At 32.9% G+C, this 21,305-nt stretch overlaps 3 protein-coding genes across 3 annotated transcripts; 2 read left to right on the top strand and 1 right to left on the bottom strand.

Moving 5' to 3' along the window:
• The first annotated feature begins 4,259 nt into the window (after positions 1 to 4,259).
• LOC126776015 (elongation of very long chain fatty acids protein-like) lies at positions 4,260 to 9,824 on the top strand. Its single transcript, XM_050498267.1, has 6 exons — positions 4,260 to 4,431; positions 4,678 to 4,868; positions 5,374 to 5,508; positions 6,099 to 6,204; positions 6,795 to 6,931; positions 9,555 to 9,824. Exons 1-6 carry the CDS (start codon positions 4,371 to 4,373, stop codon positions 9,726 to 9,728), a joined length of 804 nt encoding a protein of 267 aa, XP_050354224.1. The 5' UTR covers positions 4,260 to 4,370; the 3' UTR covers positions 9,729 to 9,824.
• Positions 9,825 to 9,874: 50 nt separating this feature from the next.
• LOC126775984 (HSPB1-associated protein 1) lies at positions 9,875 to 13,972 on the bottom strand. The gene is made up of 6 exons (XM_050498228.1): positions 13,264 to 13,972; positions 13,035 to 13,171; positions 12,656 to 12,780; positions 12,416 to 12,540; positions 12,160 to 12,270; positions 9,875 to 10,731 (listed from the first exon to the last, which is right to left on the bottom strand). Exons 1-6 carry the CDS (start codon positions 13,585 to 13,587, stop codon positions 10,336 to 10,338), a joined length of 1,218 nt encoding a protein of 405 aa, XP_050354185.1. The 5' UTR covers positions 13,588 to 13,972; the 3' UTR covers positions 9,875 to 10,335.
• A 1,896-nt stretch (positions 13,973 to 15,868) lies between these two features.
• Positions 15,869 to 17,067, top strand: LOC126776014 (single-strand selective monofunctional uracil DNA glycosylase). The gene is made up of 5 exons (XM_050498265.1): positions 15,869 to 16,221; positions 16,294 to 16,413; positions 16,482 to 16,625; positions 16,691 to 16,846; positions 16,931 to 17,067. The coding sequence occupies exons 1-5, from the start codon at positions 15,943 to 15,945 to the stop codon at positions 17,039 to 17,041; spliced, it is 810 nt and encodes a 269-aa protein (XP_050354222.1). The 5' UTR covers positions 15,869 to 15,942; the 3' UTR covers positions 17,042 to 17,067.
• Positions 17,068 to 21,305: the final 4,238 nt, after the last annotated feature.

Genomic DNA, 21,305 nt, shown 5'->3' with positions numbered 1-21,305 from the left:
AATTTAAAAAAAAATTGCTATTTGACACAGTAGTGAAGACTGGTTCTTTTTCAACTAAAATTTTATACATAAAAAAATAAGAACTAAAAAAAACCTAACTCCAAAACTACACAAAATATCGCGAGCTTTGTACAAAACAAAAAAAAAATCTTGTTCGAAATTTTTATCTACAAATTTATTTATAATAATCTAATAAAGACCAAGGCCCTTCTTATCTCAAATTGGATAATATAAGCTGTGTACTACGACAGACAATCGCCAAAAGCTTGGATTATATATTCATACCATTAATAATCACGAGGAGAGCGTACAAAAATGTTCGACGTTTAACTAGTTAGTTTAACTCAAAGATATATATTTTTTAATAACCTACAAGTATGTATGTATATATGTCAAGAACTACCTATTATTTGGACAGTTCAATTTGAATATAGAATAAATTTAATTATATGATGAAATTGATTGTAACATAAAGACACGACTCCCAAAAAAAAGGTTTGTTTTTTTTCACCATGCATTGGCGACAAAAGTTTCTGTACTTACCTTAATTGTGAACAAAAATTGTTACAATGTTGTTATACTGTTATGGATTTTTCTTCTTCTTAAGTTTTTAAAAACATAAATTGCCAACGAATTCAATAAAAATGTACTATTACCTATAATTATACCTACATGTATTATAAGAAGCTATGCCCTGACTGATTGTATTAACGTACCACGCTAACACACACACACACACAATCAGTCAGGGGGAACTTTAATTTCGTAATATAGAAGTGCACAAAGAAAGGATTTATTTATTATAAGGGGGTCGCTGCACCCCAATCTTCAACCTTATCTAAACAAACAAGCGGACGAAGTCGCAGCGAGTGTGCTAGTGAAATATATATTTAGGCCTAACCTACTAATATTCAGGTCTCTATCATTTAGGCCTAAATGGGTGACAAATTTTACTTACCCACTTCTGTTATTTTTGTGAGCCTACATTTCTTCTTTTTTAAAATAGAAAAGTATCTAATATAAGTTAGCAGGGCCATTAGAGCTATTATGTTAGGAAGGACTTGAAACATATCTCAGAAAGTGTTATGCGACATGGAAATTGTAGGCATACAATAAATACAACATTTACAAAGACAACACGCATCATAATAGCACATCTCCGGAGGTCAATCGGTTTTCAATATTACACGAGTTTGGTTTTCTATAACGTAACTATCAAATAAAATTAAGCTTATTAATTTTACTAAACAATGATGTGAGTGCTAAAACAGTTTGTTTTTGTTAATGTTGTTAGTCGTTTTGTTCCGCGTTGTATACTTTCTTTTAAATTCTGATTTAATAAAAACAATGACACGGGAAAAGTACAATAATTTACAATTCAATTAAATCGACCTTTTAAACTCAACGTTCGCATGTTAATTATGGAACATTGATTGCAAGACATTGAAATATTTACAGATATACATTTTTTTAAATAACAGCAAAAAAAATACAGTGAATTTAACAGTTTTATTTTAAAAAAGCCAATTAATTTGTAAGAAAAATACCTTTTTCTTTAATTTATATTAAATTAATCATGTTTAAATATTGAAACTGACGTGTAACTTATATAATTTATACGGCGACAGATATTATCTATACTACACATATATATGTATATATATATATATATATATATATATATATATATATATATATATATATATATATGTGTGTATATATATACACGTTATGAACGTTCTTCAGTCATAAGTACACATATATATATATATATATATATATATATATATGTGTACTTATGACTGAAGAACTTGTTTGTTATAACACCCTTATCTCAAAATCTTCTATATATATTAGAAAAAATATTTTTGCGTTTCATAACGTGTTTATTGAGAAATTTATAATACTAAACTTATAATATTAGGTATTTACATATGAAATTAGCGTTTTTTACGGGAGGAATATAAGTTTTTTTTTTTTTGTAAAATATATTTAATTAATCAGTGTGCAGTGTGCACCGTTGTTATCTATGCACTTTTGCCATCTCATAGCTAGTTCATTTATCCCTTTACTAAAAAAACCATAAAACTTTTTGAAGGCGGTTTGGACTGCCGCATCGGAGTTGAATTTTTTCCTTGTAAGAGGTCGTCCAAATTCCGGAAAAATTGGTAATCTATAATAATAATAACCCAGACCTTCGGGGGAGTACGGCGGATGTCGCAGACACTACACAACCACTAAGTTAGATGAGCTACAATTAGATTGTAGCTCATCTAACTTAGTGGTTGTTTGTTGTGCAATGTGTTGTCTTGCGTTGTCGTGAAGCAGCAGTGGCCTAGAGCGATTGACCAATCTCGGTTGTTTAGCAGCTAGTTCTTCCTTCATGGTTTACAGTTGCTGACAATAGATATCTGTTGTAATCGTTTGGCCAGATTTTAGAAAGCTGTAGTAAACGACACCGGCGCTAGTCCACCAAACACTTACAAGTAACTTTTTCTTAGACAATTTTCCTTTAGGGCAGGATTTGGCTGGGTCTCCAGGGTTCAGCCATTGTGAGCGCCTCCACTTATCGTACAGTATCCACTTTTCATCACAAGTAATGATTCGATTTAAAATCCCTTCATTATTGTGTCGGTTGAGCAAAGTAACAGCAGTCGACGCGTGTTTGCAAGTTCGATTCACTCAATTCATGAGGTACCCATCGTTCAAGTTTTTTTACTTTCCCGATTTGCTTCAAGTGGATTTATACAGTTTTATCACTTACCCCGAAGCCTGCAGCTATCTCTGAAGTGCTTTGTGATGGATCCGCTTCCACAATAGCCTTTAATTCTTCATTTTCCACTTTGGTCTCCCGCCGTCCACGGGGTTGGTTCTGAAGGTCGAAATTTCCAGAACGAAAACGTTGAAACCAAAATCGTACCATGCTTTCTTTTGCGACACCAGCGCCGTATACATCATTAATCCTTCGATCTGTTTCTGCAGCACTGGTGCCAGGAGTGGTAGAACTCGTACTCGTAAATATACCGATATTTCATGTTTTCCATTGTGCGGTAATAAGCGACGCCAAAGAAAAAAATAATGAGGAAAAAACAAATGACTGTTTTCAAAACTCAAATGTACCAGCTAAATGAATTTATAAATTTGAATTTGGAATTCTTAACCAAAGAGGAGATATTTCAGATTAAAGGGGTCAGTACGGCAAAACGCTAATTTCATATGTAAGGTACCTAATATTACGCTACGCCCACAAGAATCGAAGAGTAACGTTTAACGCAGGTAAAACTAGTCTACTCGTAGATGTATCTAATAATTGTGAATATTTTCAGAGCCCAGTTAATTCAATTATTGTTCGAAAACGAGGGTATAGAGTGCATAGAGGATGTCAAAATTTCCCGTCAGTACACTCTATTATCATTGAGGTGATGAAAATTCGGTTCGGTTAAATAAAATGCATACAAAGTATATTTGTACATATCACAAATGTAAAAAAATAATAGCATATAACCTATTCAGTTGGAACAGGATATATGCTACTATTTTTTACATCGACTTTTAAGGAACTCACCGGACATTTCGGGAGTAGCGTTATTGCTTAAAAAGTCGGGTATTAACACATTATATCTTGTTTTAAAGATGGATTTCGATATTAAATTAAAAATTATATATACGATTCACCATTATATTATACATATTCTTTGTTTCTATATTAGGAAGTCAGATGACTAAGATATTATTGATAATTGAAGGTAGAATAATAAGTTAATGAAATATTGGTAATGGTGCCTCCCAGTGTACTTAGGTTCACTAGGTTTAAATAATAATAATTCTACATATGGATTATACTTGTTAAAAAGGTTACCATATACGATTTCATGACATAATCTAATTGAATTTTATGTTAATTCATATCCTTTTAGATGTGACGTTCGTATAAACTTCACATTTATTTTAAAAAGATATTAGATATCAGATGTTACAGATTTCGAGACAACTGCTTATGCAGTTTGAAATTAAATTGCTTCTTTGCATGAAACTTTCAAATTACAAATAATTTTATAAACATACTAATTATTGCTGTAAACAGTCACAAAAAGAGATCTTTGCCTTGCAAATAGCATAATAATTGAAACCAATTTGTTTCATGTTGAATTTAAATTTTAAAAAAACGTAACATTTTTAGGGTTCACCTACTTGGAATTAATTCAGTACCGTCCGGGTTTGTAATAACGTCGCACGCGCAATAAAGTCGTCTTATTAAACTAGGTTTTTTTTTCTCAAATTTTAACATCACGTAGTATATAATATATTTAAAAAATAATTTTAATCTATCATAATATATAATTATTTATAATTTAAATAAATTGAAAAAAATGGCGCTCGTATTGAGGCAAACAGTGAAACTTTTTTTTTATCTAAATGAAGAAATTACTGGTATGTTATATTTATTAACATTAACATAATATATTTTTGATAATAGAGATTATTATATTTTTGTAAAGATACTTTAAAGTGATTGTTGAAATATCTTTTGTAATTTATTAAAAATAATATAAAAAATATCGTAGTCGGTTCTTGATTTTGAAAGGAATTCTTTTAAAATATGTTTTTTTTTAATTTTCTAATTATATTTGATACATTTTATGGTATAAAAAGTTACAGAATACACAATGTTTTCAGATCCTAGGACTAAAGATTGGCCTTTAATAGGCTCTCCTTTTCCCGGTCTATTACTACTTGCATTTTACTTATTGACGGTATTAAAGTGGCTCCCAAAGTTTATGGAGAAGAGACCAGCCTATGATCTTCGAAAATTAATAGCCTTCTACAATGCAGTTCAAGTGATTTGTTGTATGTACGTTGTCTATCAGGTGAGCTTTAACTGTATTAAAAAAGCCGGTGATTTTATTTATATTGAAAATTTAGATAAACATTTTGAATCCAGAGAAATGAACTTTCAATACATGATAAACTTTTCATAGGTATAACTTTTTCTAATTTCGTAGTGTATTGCAGCAATTATTTATTTATTACCAACAAAATATTAATGTTTATTTTTATTCTTGACACCCATAAGCCTTGTCAGCCGGTTTGGGTGCTGCTTAAACTAACAAACATAAACTCTGGAAAACTAACATAAAGTTGGTTGCCCCTTTCAAACGACAAGCCACCCCCCCGCTCACCCCCGCGGAGATGCGTACTTTTTTTTTAGAAGTTTGAAGTGAGTGCAACAGAACATTCTTTTGCGTTCATATGTGTAATTTTAAAGTTCTAGAATACAATTATTTCGTAATCCATACAAGGTGCACCGCGCTTTATTAATTTTAATATTTTGATTTTATGTAAATAACTTATGAGAAACACCCAAATTTCCAGAGTCTAAAGTTGGGGTGGCTTAATCACTATAAATTAATATGTGAGCGAGTGGATGACGGTCCGCTAGTTATGGAATACGCATGGAAAGTCTGTTACGCCTACTTTGTTATTAAACTTGTGGATCTTTTCGATACGGTAAGTTATTGCATCGTTGAAAAATTATAAGCATTCATACCTGTAGCCAAATTATAACATTTTATATTTAAAATGATGGAAAAGAGTAACTGCCGAGTTTCTTCGGTAGAATCTACATTCTGGTGATAGGTTTACATAGAGATAATTCTGAAAAATGGTATAAAGTATATTTTGATTTAATTCCATTTGACAACACATAACTTTGTACGATATGGCCAGTCGCCTAATTGATAGACTATTCAACTTGAGACAGAATTTAAATACGGTAGTGCGGATCCGCTCGTGTTATTGTTTGCTTTTTTGCAGTTAACAATTAACAAGAAATTTAATCACACCTGAGAATCCTTATAAAGTATTTAAATTATATAAAAACTATAGATATTATTTTTATTAAACAATTTTTTTTTAATGTATAATGTTTTGTTTTTCAAAGAAAACTTCAGCAATAGATTGAATGCTAAGTGATAATAATAATCTGAGAGTGAATTTTTAAACATAGACGATTATTTACGATTGTAAAAAAATAAATAATTACAAGGATAATTGGTAAAAATTTAAACTTCTTATAATTTTATTGGTATATTTTTAAGGTATTCTTTGTCCTGAGGAAAAAACAAAATCAAGTGTCCTTTCTGCACGTGTACCATCATTTTGGCATGGTAGCTGTAGCGTGGGGAATGGTGAAATGGCTACCAGGTATGTACTAAATATATATATTACATGGTGGTAGGGCTGTGTGCAAGCCCGTCCGGGTAGTTGCTCATCATATATCCTACCGCCAAGCAGCAAAACTTAGTATTGTTGTGTTCTGATTTGAAGGATGAGTGAGCCAATGTCACTACTGAAACAAGAAACATAACTTTTTAGTTTCCAAGGTTGATGGCGATGATGTTTTATCAGTGCCAATGCCTACGCGCGGTGGTAACCATTTACCATCAGGAAGCCCATTTGCTAGAAATTGCATTATAAGAAATGTCAACCATCGCTTACATAGCCAATGCGCCACCAACCTTGGGAACTAAGATTTTATGTCCCTTGTGCCTGTAATTACACTGGCTCACTCACCCATCAAACCGGAACACAACAATATCAAGTATTGCTGTTTTGCGGTAGAATATCTGATGTGGGTGGTACCTACCCCGACGAGCTAGCACAGAGCTACCACCAGTGAAATTTCTATCTAAATTCATCTGTAATTTTGTTCTAATCGTCCATATAGTCTGAGTTTTCTTATTTAAAACATATCTTTGCATAACCTTCCTCATAATTTTTGTTATTGTTAATAGGTGGCCACTACACACTTCTGTTACCAATAAATTCGTTTGTTCACATAATTATGTACAGTTATTATTTACTGACGATATGGGACGAGTCGTACAAGCAGTCTATATGGTGGAAAAAGCATGTTACGCAAATTCAAATCGTAAGTCAACTCCAGATACACAAATATATTGAAAATTTATATTTCTTTGATCCACATTTGGTAAAAATTTTATAAAATTGCATTATCTCAAGTCGGTTTTAATCTATAGATTAAGTACGATATTTTATTTATTATTTTTAATATTTTTGTAGACTTTTTTTACAAATTACATTTGTGTACGATAATTTTTTTATATAAATTAAGACGGTAAAGAATTATTCCCAGTTACGTCAAAAAAAAGTTGATATTATACAGAACTGTATTTACTATATATGTAGTAAATACAGTTATCGTATCGATCTATGTAGTTATTGCATTTTTATATATTATTAAATTTTGTATTCACGTTATTCTAGTTGTTTCAGTGATCAACAGGTTTAATACCGGAAGTGATCACCGCTTGGTTCGAGGCACTCTAAATATCAACTTAAAAGCCGAAAGATCGAGAATGATGAGGTCTACTCTCCGACCTACCATGCTCCAAGCTGCTCAAGGCTCCGAAAAGTTCCAAATGGAACTTCAAAATCAATTCACCGCGTTGGAAACCATAAGCAGCATTGATGAGAGAACCGACACGCTGGTCAAAATACTGCAAAACACATCCCGCAAGTGTTTTCCGCCACAGAGAAGAGACAACGCACCAAAACTCTCTGCTGAGACACTCGAGCTCATGAGAAAACGACGAGAACTACCATCGTTTTTGTCAGATAAGGCCTTAAACCGAACAATAAAAACGCTGACGCGACGCGATCTCCGACGCTCCAATACCCGTGCCATCAAGGCTGCGATTGAGCAAAATCGGGGATCGAAAGTGTTCGCTCGCAAGTTTGGGAGGCCGCGTCTGACAAAACTTAAAACTGAAAATGGTGGGGTCGTTACCTCTAGGCCTGAGATTATCGGAGAAGTAGAGAGGTTTTATGGGCAGTTGTTCTCTTCAAGATCGGATAAACCCGTGGGAATCAGTATTGATGACCAGCGCGCCCCTCTTATGCGCCATTACTCCGAGGAGCTCCCGGTCGTTGACCAAGGAGAGATTAGGGCGGCTCTAGAACAGCTTAAAAACAACAAAGCTCCGGGAGATGACGGAATCACAACAGAGTTGCTTAAGGCAGGCGGGACTCCGGTCCTGAAAGAGCTAGCAAGCCTCTTTAATTCCGTCATCCAACATGGCAAGACCCCGGAAACGTGGAGCGGGAGTGAGGTGGTACTGTTTTTCAAGAAAGGTGATAAAACCCTCTTGAAAAACTACAGACCAATCTCCCTCCTGAGTCACGTGTATAAGCTGTTCTCAAGAGTCGTCACGAACCGTCTCGCCAGACGACTTGACGAGTTCCAGCCCCCAGAGCAAGCCGGCTTTCGATCAGGCTACAGCACCGTGGACCACATCCATACTGTTCGGCAGATTGTGCAGAAGACCGAAGAGTACAATCAGCCGCTGTGTATGGCATTTGTGGACTACGAGAAAGCCTTCGACTCCATCGAAACCTGGGCAGTGCTCGACTCATTGCAGAGATGTCATATCGATTGGAGATATATCGAGGTACTGAGATGTCTGTACAACGCCGCTACAATGACTGTCCACATCCAGGACTGTAAGACGAAGGCGATCCAACTGCGCAGAGGGGTGAGACAGGGGGATGTAATATCCCCGAAACTGTTCACCAACGCGTTGGAAGACGTTTTCAAAACGCTGGATTGGACTAGGTATGGAGTCAATGTAAACGGCGAGTACATCTCACACCTTCGATTTGCCGACGATATCGTCATCATAGCAGAGTCGCTGGAACAACTCACCGAAATGCTGCGTAGCCTAGGCGAGTCTTCCCGGTGTGTCGGTCTCGGTATGAACTTGGAAAAGACCAAGGTCATGTTCAATAGGCATGTCGTGCCGGGACCGATATACGTCGAGGGGAAACCTCTCGAAGTTGTTAGTGAATATACCTACCTAGGACAGATAATACAAGTCGGTAGGAACAACTTCGAGAAGGAAGCCGATCGAAGAATTCGCTTGGGATGGGCAGCATTTGGCAACCTTCGTCAAGTCCTCAAGTCGTCTATACCGCAATGTTTGAAGACGAAAGTCTTCAACCAATGCGTCTTACCTGCCATGACATACGGTGCCGAAACGTGGACACTAACTGCGGGACTAGTCCACAAATTCAAAGTCGCTCAGCGTGCTATGGAGCGAGCTATGCTCGGAGTATCTTTGAAGGATAAGATCAGAAATGAGATTATCCGGAAAAGAACCGGAGTCACCGACATAGCTTGCAAAATTAGCAGGCTGAAGTGGCAGTGGGCTGGTCACGTATGTCGTAGGACCGATGGCCGTTGGAGCAGACGAGTCCTAGAGTGGAGACCGCGAATCGGCAAGCGCAGCGTAGGGCGCCCTCCAGCCAGGTGGACCGACGACCTCAAGAAGGTGGCGGGCACCAACTGGATGCGGAAGGCGGAGGACAGGGAGCTTTGGCGCACCTTGGGAGAGGCCTATGTTCAGCAGTGGACAACGATTGGCTGTTGATTGATTGATTGTTATTCTAGTTATATAATTATGTCCGAAATATATTTTATCACAAAATACTTACTTATTTAAGCATAATTAAATCAAAATATTTTAAATTTTCAGTTGCAGTTCACAATTATACTCGTACACTTCGTGTCAATAGTGTTTGCTACAGATTGTGATTTCCCGCGTCAACCGGCATACATTCTTATTCCACAGAACCTATTTATGGTGATTTTGTTCAGTGATTTCTACTACAGATCATATATAAAACCCAACAAGTCCAAAAAAGCATAAATAATGTACATTTTTTTGAATACTAGTTTTTAATAAATTAAAATAAAACTAATTTAAATATAATAACTTCTGCTAACTTCTAATAAGTTATGATCAGCAAACGCTCTCATAAATAATGTTTCTATTTGATTGAAATAAAAAGAAAATGATGGTGCGTTCACAATTTTATTTTGTGTTTATCTCTGACATTTTCAGTAGAAAACTGTTACATAAATAAAAGTAAGTAAGTAGTAAACCAATGACAAACGCTGTTTCCTTATTAGTCTGTAGATCAAAGTCTAATCATAAATGAAAAATCGTGAATACATACATAAACTTCAAATAAAACAGTATTATAGAAGATTTAAAGTAAGTTATTATTTTTAAGGCACATTATATCACCGATGAAATCTAATAAATAACATCCAAAGACAAGAAAAATATAAATTTGGAAATATAACAATATAAACAAAAACAAATAATGTAACAAATATTCTCTAGTAAGCAAATAAACACCTTGTTTATATATACCTTATTTAGAAATTCTAAGAAATATAATTTAATCATTTTGCTATGCGTCACATAGATATGGCGTTATAACAAACATATGGCGCTTTTAACGCAAATACTAGCCTAACTTAACAAAGAGATTCTGCTTAACGAGATCAATGACGTTACTTTGGCTGAACGCATCAATCACAGCCTTTGTTAGACATAGATTGCTCGTGGCGCCCTCTACTTCGTCCTCGTCATGCGCTTTATCTTCAGCGATGTATTCTTTTAAATTACCTTTTATTATTTCGATGATATCATTGCTCGTTATAGCCGGAACGAATTGAATATTATTCGTTTGATTTTCTAATATACGTTTGAGATCAGCTTCTTCTACGTCGGAACTTGGAGGGTCATCCCGCGTCCGCTGTCGTTTCACTCGGCGCGCTTTACGCTTCTTATCCAAATATGTATTCACGACAGATTCTAATTGCAAGAATAATACTGCTAATGGTGTGTCCGAAATATCATCCTGAAAAAAATTTTTTTTAATAGTATCGGTCAATAGTCATAAATATCATCAATAAGATATAAAAAAATATCAAATAAATTTCGGTACGAATATTTTTGAAATTGAATTTTCGTCGTCTTCACCTCTATCCATCAATGTCCTTATATATTATGTCCATTGTGCCGGAAATTGCATTAATAGCACGAGATCCCACGACCAAAACTTTCATAGTACTACAGCAAAAACTGTATCAAACCAATAGTAAATAAAAATAAATGTATCATATCAATTTATTATCTTGAACCCGAAATTTCAATATCGAAAATTTTTAGCATATCGTCTAACTTTTCCCGACCGAATTTCCAAAAATGTTAACAATTTTTACCGTACCGTATATCAGTCTGATTTTCGGAATTTAGTTGAATGATAAAATTATGATACCAAGAACACTTTGTTCAATCACTTGGACTGTAGGCACATCCGACAGATCTTAATAGTCACGCAATTAATTTTTCAACACAACAGCAACAATTTGTTCGAATGGCGTGTGCATTTTATTCACTGCATATTATGCCATCATATCCCTCTTTACAATAATCAAAACCAATCTTCGAATCATCAAAAAAATATTATATATAGCATATATATACGGACAAATAAAACTAATGTTATTAGTCTAGTGTCTGCCAAATTGATAGTTATTTTGGCAATGTTAATAGATCATTAAAATTCTCAGGTATAAGATCAGCATAAGTATTATTAGCATAGCCCTGAGACGAGATGTGCATGACTCAATGAATAATGAGTATGAATAATAGGATATGACAAGTTTAACTACGTGCACGATGCATGTCCTGTTTTATTGAGGAAATTGTTCAAGACACTTCAATAAAACATGTGTTATGATCAGTAAAATATAATTGATTCTTAAAGCAATGAGATATTAATAGGTTAACATATTAAATACTTTTTTTTTCTTTAAATAGCAAATCCCTACAGATGTGTCATAGGTTTCTTTGGTGTATCATTATTTGTTTATTGAAATAATTTATTTTATATGTATATACCTGGTTAAATTTTTAATTACAATCACTAGACTTTAGTCATTAATATATGAAAAAATAATTATTACCTAATGTGGTATAATTTATTTATTATTAATTTTTTTTTTAATTTCTGTTTAGTCATTATTTATGTGCTTGCTGTGGTCTCCTTTAATTGAAGGAGCACACATATTTTAAAATATTATTCCACGATGTAATGTACTCGCATCTGTGTATCCTTTGCTGGAGATCCTTAATAAATAAATAATTTAGCCATGAAAGCATAACAGACAGAGTTACTTTTGCATTTATAATATTAGTACTTATAGATTATTAAAATGTTGTTACTCTAGTTAGGTATATAGAGCTTATAAATAATTTTATTTTTTTATAAAAGTCAACTCACCTCATTAGGATTGACCAATAGTCTTGCAGTCTCCTGAGGAAGATCCTTGCATATTTGAGCAACAAATATTTTAATCAGAGCTTCCGATACATGTGATGAACTGTCTTTTTCCTTTAAAAAATAAAACTCGCAATAAGTAAAAATTAAAAAAAATCAGAACTATATACATAACGTGCTGGTATTTTTTTTTACAAAGTTTAGTAAGCAAAAAAAAAACATTGTTACACATTATAGTAATTCTGTAAAAAATATTTACATGTGGCAACCAAATATTAAAAGTAATATTTAAAGGATCAATGTTTTGCACATAGTGCCACCAGCCTCTGGGCACTAACAGTGCATCTCCTGCAGCCAGTTCAACCATACGTCCCCCGGTTAAGCCTAAAATATTATAAGTTTTATAAAGTGTATGTACTCAGAGTTTACATAAAATTAAAAACCAAAATAAACTTTATTCAAGTAGGCTTTTCCAACAAACATTACCATAGAAAATTACCATTAAAAACATCCAAATTACTAGGGCAGTAGAAGTTTAATTCACTGTAAACACTGGATTCTTCATATGGTACCCTCGTGGGTTTAAGACCACCTGTTTCAGGAGGAAAAAGAATCCACCTCTTCCTAAAACATACAATACTCATAAGATCATAATGATAATGGGAAGCTTTCCAAAACATATAGAAAATTCCTCAGTTATAATAAGTAAAAATGTTTGTTTTATACTACAGTGAAATCTCATTTACTCAATACTAAATTCGACTTTGATTTGAGATTCCACTGTATTTCAATTTTTAATTTAAGAGAGTTATTGAAAAATTCATCTTTAACTGTAACATCAAATTATTATATCATTGTTATTTTAACTTAACACTTACTTTCCATATACTTGTGCAACAATGTTATAACCGTAGGTGTCTTGGTGAGCTGGTGTGTGAGCCCCTTTGCTGCCAACCCAGAGGGTTGATTCAGATGCCCCTTTATCGGGATACCCAAACTGTTTCCATGATATTTCCTATAAAAATAAATTAAATCATGGTATACTACATACTTACTTGTGCTACTTATTTTTAAATGATAAATATGTTAAAATAGCTATAATCTTACCTTACTTAGTTCACTATCTCCACTAAACCACTGATGAAGGTATTTGTAATCAAAGTACATCCACTCATCGCTGGTCATAGAATTTTCAACAAAATTCTTGAATGTCATGTTCCTTATCTTACAGCATCTCTCCCAACATGGTTCATCACTAACAACATTTTTTCTCAAGCAACGAAATGGTATTTCCTTATTGCCAAATACTGATATCCATTTTTCCTGACTCCATCCACACATAGGCCAATCATTAACGAATTTTCGAAACACAATAGGCGTACAACTTTTTACCGTCAAATTACGGATAAGATCTTCGCCCAGAGAAACCATATTTATATTGAAAAATATATTCACTTACTTTTACTTACAATACAAGTTAAAGAATAATTAAATAAATAAACCTACATCACCACTTCCAAGGTACAACAGTCGCGTCCCAAACGACATTCCAAACCGCATATGCAATAAAATATTTATTACATTAATTTTGCTCATTCAAAGTATAGGTACATATTACAGAATATTATTGTTTGTTGCGTTTAAAATACTTCTAATAGATAAATATTAGTAAGTAGTACTAAATTAAGATCATTAAATTTCTAGATATTGTACCGCCAATGATTTGTAATACAATATAGTCACTCATAATAAAGGTATTATTTAAAATAATGCTAATAAAACAGTTAATCATACCTATTGCCTAATGTTATTTATTACTTTTATTTCGTGTCATAAAGTATGCCAATTGTCAATAACATTGTTGACAGTTGACTTAAAATCAAGTTGCCAGACACGCGTGAGAATTTCCTCCTAATGTCATCTCAATACCTCCCCTAACTTTTTTTTTGGAAAAATAAAAAAACAATCTTTATTTAAAAAAAAATGTACAAGACATCACATTCTATCAGTTTCATCTTCATTCATACTTTCCGAGTTCAGTGTTACTAGCATCAACAAATTTATTTATCAGCGTTAAGTAAATAATTTTGCTGTTAAACATAGCTCAACATATGATTCGCTGTAAAACGCTATTCTTTGTTTTTGCAAAAATAAATGTTATCTTAATGCATAGTCATCTTAAGTTATAGCTAATTTAGTTCAGTTAATTCAAATTCGTAAAAATAAAGAAGGGTAGTAATTAATTATTTGCTCTTGTCAACAAACACAAATTTTGTTCCTGGCGCAGAAAATTCTTTCCTAAGTATTACTACAGTAAACTATACAATAATTCTCGGTATAATTATTTGACAGGGCTGTTAAAGTATTATAAGATATATTACATATTTAAAGATGTTTCACTTAGTTAATATTCTTGAAAACAAATTTCATACCAAATTAAAAGATAAAGGTGGATATTTTTGTAATTTAAATAATATTGATTTAACAGACAAAGGGTCTTTAAATAATGATGAAAGTAACGCCTCAGATTGTAGCATGATTTAAACACGCTATAAAATTGTATGTCATAACGATTCTGACAGCAAAAGTCGATCTAAAAAATATTCGATAAAATGATAAACGAATAACAAAACTGTGAAAAAAATTAAGATACTGTTATTATTTCTCTCTTATTTATAAGAAATATATTTAAAACAATATCAACAACAAACAATAATATTAAACATTTAATATAATAGGAATATTGTAAAAAAAAACAGAGAAATATATCATCATATAAAACCTTAGCGAATTAAATATTTAGATATAAAAATATTATTATATCATTTCAAGTCATCTTGAAAATCGATTTTTAGTAATCATCTTAATCATATTAATCTATTTCCCAAAACTCAAAAAATGGCGTTCAACATCAATATATTCTAAATACTAGACAGTGGTGCCAACTTGGGGGTTTCCCCCCCAAATTTTGGGGGAATCAAGATGTCCAGGGGTTTTTTAGGGAGTACATTTATTTAGGGGGATTTTTTAGAGGGTCTTCAAGATTTATTTTCTTTAAAAAAACGTAGGATTATACAATTTATATTAAGCCTCGAACGCAACCAACAAACTAAACCAAATATAAACTCCAAGCGTGACTATAACTGAAATATCAAAAAACTATAATATATTGTTTATACAACACAAGTACAAATAGGAGACCCGGGCTTCGATTTCTGGTCATTGAATGAAATATAAAAATTGCTTAATTTTTTTTGTTATCATCATTAATATTATTAGGTCATTAAATAATGTACGTAAATGTGTAAAATGCACCCGCATAAATACGACAGCTATTTTATACTACTTGAACGTATTTTAAATTTGTATTTGAAATTACCTCCAAACCGAGTGTACAACAAAAAATTTAGGGTTTTTAATCGATATTAAGGGGAATTTGAAGTTGGTTCTAGGGGGAATGTTCAGTAGGAGTTGGCACCACTGACACTAGACAAAATAAATAATAAATGCGTTCGTCATTCACAATTTCATACGTCATTGGCATGTCATTGGCGTAAATTTAACAATCTTTAAATTCAAATTTAAAACTTAATCTATATATGTCATTAAGAAAATATAACTGTATTCAAAATTCAAATAATATATTTTTTTACAAGATTCTGTACTTGTTAAATAATATTAAATTAAAATTAATAGACTAAGTCGTATTTAATTGTTTTGAATTTCGAACCATGAACTTCACACTTCGAACTTAATACATAAACAATAGTCGATTAATTTTAAATAATGGCTTTGGAAGTAAAATCGTCATTTTTTTCTGCTGAAACAGAAGAGCTTAATTCAGAAAAAACGAACCATATTTCCGAAGAATATCTTGAAATCATAGATGAACTCAATGAATCGCTTTGTGGATTTACTTTACCGACCGCTGTAAAATGCGTTTATAATCCAACTATATACGCCAGACAAACTTTTGAAATGTATGTTCGAAAATACTGTAACACAAAAAAAAGTATAATGTATTTTGGCATGAACCCTGGACCTTGGGGAATGTCCCAAACTGGTGTAGGTATTTATTTATATTTAATAGTTTTGCATGTTTAATATTATAATATAAATAATTAAATATTTATACAGGTGCCATTTGGTGAAATTTCATCAGTACGAGATTGGTTAGGAATAAAAGGTCCTGTAAGTAAGCCATGTAATGAAATTAGAGAACGTCCTATCAATGGCTTTGCTTGTACCCGGACTGAGGTAAGTTATTTTAACTATCTTATCAAGTTATATATCTTTAATTTTTTATGAAAATAAATAAATTACAGGTAAGTGGAAAAAGGTTTTGGGGACTTCTAAAAAATATTTGTGGAACACCAGAGATATTTTTTGAAACAAGTTTTGTTTATAACTATATGAATCAACAATGGATGAAAAACAATGGTTGCAATCTCACACCAGGAGATTTTAAGGTATTACACTTTTTTAATATTGTAAATATATTTTAAAACTTTAAGCAATTTTATTAATATTTCAGGTATCAGAAATGGAAGCCCTCTATAATATTTGTGATCCAATTTTTGTCAAAGTATTGAAACTGTATGAAGTTGAAATTGTGGTAGCAATAGGAAAATTCTGTGAAACCAGAGCTCAAAAAGCTTTAAAAAAATATATGCCATGTAATAATATCAAGGTAAATTTTATTGAGGGTAACTTTATATACTCCATATTTTGAATTTTTTTTTTTTAAATATATTATAATCATTTTTTTTTTCAGGTACTTTACTTATCACATCCAAGTCCTAGAACCGTAAACAATAATAATTGGGATCAAAAGGCATTGGATCAGCTAAAAGTCCATGATCTTTTAAAATATTACAAAAAGTAGATTAATCAATTTAAAAAATTTCATTGGTTAAGTAATAGTTATGGTTAATATATTATATTTTTATTTATATATTTAAGTTATATAGTATTGTAGATTTGAAAACAGCATATTCACTTTCTTATGTATAATATAAGTTAATTTTTTTAATGGTATTGATCTATGTTAATAATTACTCTGTGGCTCATTCAGAGTATAATAATAGTTATAATAATTGTGTAAATAGGACAACTTGTTTAAAAAAAAATTGTGTGTACTTATATCTGTGTTAGAAACACAAACAACAATAATGTTTCTTTTTATAATAATGGAATATAAATTCATAGTCCTGCCTAAACACTGTGTAATTACCAATAATAATTTTAAATTCACTGGAATTTGAGTATTTAATAAACTGGTAGCCTAAATCCAGGACAAATTGGCCTGGTACTGTTTGTCGCTCGTATTAGTTACGAAACGCATTCATTACAGGTACACACATTTAGGTAAGTCATACACAGCTGGTCAAGGAACTGGTCAATAAATTAGATTGTACAGGAGCTTAAATACTAGAGATTTATGTTCGCGTAGTACATCGTATATAGGCTCCTTGCTTTACGACTACAACGCTATCAGATTTAAGCAGCAAAACGATTTACGCAAAAAGGGTACCATTCCCCAGCCAGTTAGCAGAAACCGCTGTATTTATTGTTAAACACCTCTATTTATTTTTTGATTGAAATTGAGTAAAGTCCAATCTGCTTGTGTTGTCATTTATGAGATAAACTAAACGTTGACTTGGTGAACGTATCAACTGGATTGATCTTACTTGACGCGATAGTGGTAAAAAAGCCGAGATGGCCCTGTGGTAAGAGCGCGTGAATCTTAACCGACGATCGTAGATTCAAACCCGGGCAAACACCACTGAATTTTCATGTGCTTAATTTGTGATTATAATTCATCTCGTGCTTTACGGTGAAGGAAAACATTGTGAGGAAACCTGCATGTGTCTAATTTCACTGAAATTCTGCCACATGTGTATTCTAACAACGCATTGGAGCAGCGTGGTGGAATAAGCTCCAAACCTTCTCCTCAAAAAGAGGAGAGGAGGCCTTTAGCCCAGCAGTGGGACATTCACAGGCTGTTACGGTTACGGTACGGACGCGATATTTTCACGCGTTATAAATTTTATGTACCTCAGGTGTACCCAGCAACCCTGTAGACCAGTGGCACACTTTTACCGATTTCAAAATTTGGCGGCACGCAAAGAAAAATAGAAGCTTAGAAACTATTTACTTAACCATACACACTGCGTAAAATAGATTAACGAACCTAATCAAATTTTATGGATTTAAGACTTATTAAGACTTTTAAAAGGATTTTTCTTTTTAAATCATATTATTTAATAATATTAACATAAATAGATATCTAAAACACACTACAATTTCGCGACACACTAAAGTGCCTAAATCATATTATTTAATAATATTAACATAAATAGATATCTAAAACACACTACAATTTCGCGGCACACTAAAGTGCCTAAATCATATTATTTAATAATATTAACATAAATAGATATCTAAAACACACTACAATTTCGCGGCACACTAAAGTGCCTAAATCATATTATTTAATAATATTAACATAAATAGATATCTAAAACACACTACAATTTCGCGGCACACTAAAGTGCCTAAATCATATTATTTAATAATATTAACATAAATAGATATCTAAAACACACTACAATTTCGCGGCACACTAAAGTGCCGCGGTACAATGGTTGAGACTCACTGCTCCAGACGAAGTAGAACAGTGTTCACAACCTAAAGCTAGACAATTATCGTATAAAGGTCCGTAAAATTATCGTACATTGAGCAAAATCGTACATCACGATAATGATTATAACATACAATAATATTAAACAAAATCACAACAATATATAGTTGAAATCAGCAATAAACTAAAAAAAATCGAGAACCCAAAAGTACGCAATATATACGCCAAATATCCACATCAAACCGAGATCGGTGATTGACAGACAGTAGCAACCAATAAAAGGATATGAGCGGCGGCAATGACAGTAAAAACAATTGTAATTGTTATTTATTAGTGTAATTATCAAATTTTGCATCATAATGGAAATTATCGTACGATAGTAGTGTACCATCGTACATCGTTATGAAATTATCGTAATTGTACGATAATTATCGTACGGTTATGAACCCTATGCCGAGATGGCCTAGTTGTTAGAACGCGTGAATCTTAACCGATGATCGTAGATTCAAACCCGGACAAGCACCATTGAATTTTCATGTGCTTAATTTGTGTTTATGACTCATCTCGTACTTTGCGGTGAACGAAAACATCATGAGGAAACCTGCATGTGTCTAATTTCATTGAAATTCTGCCACATGTGTATTCTACCAATCCGCATTGGAGCAGCGAATAAGCCTAAACCTTCTCAAAAAGGAGAGGAGGCCTTAGCCGAACAGTGGGACATTAACATGCTGTTACTGTTACTACTTACTGTACTATGAATCCTGAATTGGAATCTCTCTAGTGTTGCTGGCTATTGCATCGCGAATTAGGTCGTTGTAATCGTCGACGGACTTCCTTGCAATCTTTTCAAAATCAATATTACCAGTAATTTAGTTGGGTAATTTGAGCCGTGCGTCGAACTACTTTCAGCCTATGAAATTCCTGGTAAAGAGTTTGTTTGCTATCTTGTGCATTAAAATGTATTAAAATAAATACTGGTGGTAGGGCTTTGTGCAAGCTCGTCTGGGTAGGTACCACCCACTCATCAGATATTCTACCGCAAAACAGCAATACTTGATATTGTTGTGTTCCGGTTTGAAGGGTGAGTGAGCCAGTGTAATTACAGGCACAAGGGACATAAAATCTTAGTTCCCAAGGTTGGTGGCGCATTGGATATGTAAGCGATGGTTGACATTTCTTACAATGCCAATGTCTAAGAGCGTTGGTGACCACTTACCATCAGGTGGCCCATATGCTCGTCCGCCTTCCTATTCTATAAAAAAAAAAAAAAAGAATCGTCAAGCACATCGATTATAGATCTCTTTTTGGCAATCTTGTCGACTTAGTGACTCATGTCAGTCAGTGTCGTCCTCATACTTGCCGTGGCGAAGTAGGTCAGCGATCAGCTCATTTAAAATAAAAACGTGTGTGTCGTCCATGTTCGCGTGATTGATTAACTTAGCCTAAGGTTACCGGTAGGAGGGCGAAGTGTTTTCGTCTTCGCCTGAAGTGCTAGTCTTCGCGATGTTTGCGGCATAGTTTATCAATTATTAAAAAATGAAACTAAACAGTGTTTATCTTTAACATTTCCAATTAAATGCTTTTATACGTCCAATAATTAAAATAAATTGATTTCAAAAATAAATGTTTTAATATAAGTCGGGTAAATTTTAGGTATTTTCTAAAATTTTGTTTTGGTAACACACTGTACAAGTGCCACTTTCTATTGTATACGATGGTACACTACTATCGTACGCAGATTGTACGATAATTTTTCATTATGATGCAAAATTAGATTATTACAGTAATCAATAACAATTTCAATTGTTTTTACTGTTAGCGCCATCTATATAGACAGAGAAACTTATAGACGCAATGACGATTTCCTTCTCACTTACACAAGAAAGAGAACGAAAATTACGTTACAAATGGTTTAGACAGAGATAGAATTATCAAATCTTTTGTCCCTTATCGCGTAACCAGTTTTGGTGTTTGTTTCGCTACTTAAGTAGCGAAACAAACTTGACAGTTGGTGCGTTCATTGTGTTTTTTGTTCAATTTTCGCTTATTTTTATGTTAGAAAACGATTCTAATTCAGTGAAAATGCCGAGAAACAATCCTTATATAATATCGAAGGTTATTATACAATGGTGCAATGTCCTATTATTTCATGTTAAAGCGATGTCAAGAAGAAAATTGCCGGCGTGTGTTTTCACGCGTAAGTACGACTATTTTGTCCCTAATTATAGTTTCTCAGTGATGTTTATTTATGCCATAGCATGACGGAACCTTATATTGCATTAAAATCCTAAAGATAATAGGATTTTCCAGTTTTTATCATTCATAACCTATAATTATTTATCATGTAAGTGCTGCCAGCGTCAGCTAAAAAAATGTCTTTATTTTCGATAAAAAATATCAACTCGTCGATAATGTAAACAAATAAATACGGAGTCCAATAATAGCTCTGTTATATATAAATATGTTATTTTAATTTATTCGTTCTCCTATTTATCATTTCCGA

Source organism: Nymphalis io, chromosome 19 (genome assembly GCF_905147045.1).
Source record: "Nymphalis io chromosome 19, ilAglIoxx1.1, whole genome shotgun sequence".
In the NCBI taxonomy this organism is placed as follows: domain Eukaryota; kingdom Metazoa; phylum Arthropoda; class Insecta; order Lepidoptera; family Nymphalidae; genus Nymphalis; species Nymphalis io.
Note: the sequence above shows the minus strand (reverse complement) of the source record. Positions and strands in the feature narration are given on the sequence as shown.